The sequence below is a fragment of the Aplysia californica genome, unplaced genomic scaffold, assembly GCF_000002075.1.
Source record: "Aplysia californica isolate F4 #8 unplaced genomic scaffold, AplCal3.0 scaffold00104, whole genome shotgun sequence".
Taxonomy (NCBI): Eukaryota; Metazoa; Mollusca; class Gastropoda; order Aplysiida; family Aplysiidae; genus Aplysia; species Aplysia californica.
Genome location: NW_004797374.1, coordinates 161,968 through 164,607, shown reverse-complemented (window position 1 = coordinate 164,607; position 2,640 = coordinate 161,968). Strand labels below are relative to the sequence as shown.

Below are 2,640 nucleotides of genomic sequence, written 5' to 3'. Positions count from 1 at the left end.
CCCCCCCAAACCTTTCTCCCGCTTAGGAACAGTTTTTTAAAAATAGATTGGTTGAAAAAGAACTGCAGCTGTGTTGGCTTTGAGCCACATACACCAGAAGCTTTGACCTCAAATGGTTAATGTGCAGCAATCGGATGTGCGTTCATAAAGATTTTACTATTCGGTGGATTGTCAATGAGACAGCGCAACAGACAGACGGACAGCCGTCTCATCCACTTGTATGTGTCAATGGGCACGATCGAAGTCTTCTTTCTCCCCCCCCCCCCCCCTTTTTGGGGGGTTTTCACTCGTTCCCCAACCACACCTATTATATTTTAAACTGTAGGTTTGGGTCAGAGAATATTGTCATGCTAATAAGATTATTGCCTTGGTCATTTTTGGCCGGTTTTGGTGTTTTTGGTTCAGAAATGAAGAGCAGGGTCAGTTTGGTCATTTAGTTCACTTGGACTAAAGAATAATTTTTTTTTTAAAATCAATTGAGTGTACCAAAATTAAAGCGGTTTTTTTTTCAGAGTCAATTGTTCGAAAAAAACAACAACCTAATTTTTCGTTTTCTCAAATTGGCTGAAAAAGACACACTGGTCATTTATCTTATGAGCTTGATGATATTTTACTTCGCAAAGCGCTTGTCAGACAGCCATACTGACACAGCCACAAACAACAAAATTGGAAACGTCACCCCCCCCCCCTTTCCAAAAACAAAATCAATAAAATCAGTAAACATTAAAATGACAAAATCACCCAGCAGTATCAGCGCCAGCCATCGGTCTACCCACAGCTAAGTTCTTACCTGCCGCAGCATGGCTCTGAAAGTCACAGTCCTGATCCGAAAGGTGAGAGCTTCTCCGGACAGCCCGAACATAAAGCCCTGGTCGAAAAAACCACACACATTAGACACAAGCGAACAACGAGAATGTGCAGTATAAAACAAGTATAAAGACCAACAGTTTCAAGACAAAAAGAACAGAACTACACTTATGTTTCAACATTACAATTTGCTTTCAGAAATCTAAGGACGATAGATCTAGTCTTTAAATAAAGCTAAGAGAAACTACGATTTACCTAAGTGTGAACAGCTTCGGTTCAAAGATATGAACATCAACAATCTTTACTTAACTTTTACTTTTATACGCCGCTTATACCCTTTTGGGTGTCGCGGTAAGAAAAAGACGTCTCTCTGTCGCCAGCCGGAGAGCTTGGGTAGGGGGATGCCGTGGGTGGTTAATGTTTCCCTGACTCCATCTATCCAGGTCTTTCTCGGTCGCCCTCTAGCCGTGTTTTTTATGTAGGCACGTTGTGCTGGATGGTGTGTTGGTAATCGTAGGAGATGTCCAAACCATTTGGATGTGATGTATGGCGTCATTTGTGCCCACCATTTCTCAGATTACAGAGTTTCTAATTTTTTCTTGCCTAGTCTTGTTTACTGCTTTTCTACGGCATCGCATTTCACATGCTGTAATTCTTTGCTCTAATGTCTTGTTTGTGGTCCATGTTTGGAATTGATAGGTGAGTGTTGGGATGAATATGGTGTTGATCATTTTGAGTTTTGTCAACAATCATATCATAATATTCAGAACACAAGACACCTATGGACAGGTAAGTTCAATAAAATAGGTACATTTGATTAAAAATAATATGCTAGATCTTATAGTGCAAAACGCACGGGGTTCTCGAGGCCTAGAGGTTAAGGTGCTGGCCTCTCATTCAAAGGTCCCGGGTTCAAATCCGGGTAGCGACCGAAAAATTTTCTTCTCTAAAATTGTCTCCTTTCAACTCCTTTCCTGCTCTCTAGTTATGTTGTCTGCTTTCGTTTCCACTTTCTTCCCCCACCCCCTCTCCTCCTTTGCCCCCCCCCCTCTCAGCTCCTGACTCTTTCTGCAGCCTTTCTACTGCTACTCCTTGGCTCCTCCTTACTACTGTCTTTCTGCCACACCTCTGATCTTCTTGTAGGACAGATCTACACCTAGCCTTCTCGGACAATGGCGAAAAATCTCGGAGGGCCTTTGTGCAAGTTTCGCACGTTAAAGATCCCTTGGTGGTCTAAAATCGATAAGAATGGGCTTCGGCCGCCACCCAGGCAAAATTCAAAATTTCCTACCAACTGAAAATATTGGGTGTGTCCCGCGCGCTCATATGACCTTACGCAGATGCGAGCGTCGTAAAAACACTTATCAAAACAAAACAAGCAAAACGCACCGCCCAAAGGAGAAATAAAGGTATGATACAAAAAAAGCCTCACATTACGTTAAGCATGTAAATTGATTAGCCTGACTAAACCATACGATGTGCCTCTTAAGTGCTAACAGGAAACAGTTTCTGAATTAGGTCAGTAATGATAACGCACCTCAAGGACTTACCATGAGAGTGGAAGAACATGCATATAAGAGACCCATTCCTACAAATAGCAGTGAGACATCACGTATGTCATCTCTCATCTCGTCATCCGGTTTCGAGAAGGCCTAAGATTGGCAAAATATTGGGTAAGACAGAATGGAAAACTGCGGGGTAAATCACTTACTAAAACATTTCTTGTTGTATTAACACAAATACTTACAGCAGGTCGCTCTCTCTCTCTCTCTCTCTCTCTCTCTCTCTCTCTCTCTCTCTATCTCTCTCTCTCTCTCTCTATCTCTCTCTCTT

At 42.3% G+C, this 2,640-nt stretch overlaps 1 protein-coding gene across 1 annotated transcript in view; it reads right to left on the bottom strand.

Annotated features, from left to right (window-relative positions):
- Nucleotides 1-2,640, bottom strand: part of LOC101863574 (ATP-dependent translocase ABCB1) — a gene marked incomplete in the record, with an annotated part of 82,729 nt that overhangs the window by 55,315 nt on the left and 24,774 nt on the right. Inside the window, 2 exon segments of the mRNA XM_013080880.2 lie at nucleotides 791-868; nucleotides 2,358-2,459. Coding sequence (XP_012936334.2) covers nucleotides 791-868; nucleotides 2,358-2,459 — 180 coding nt within the window.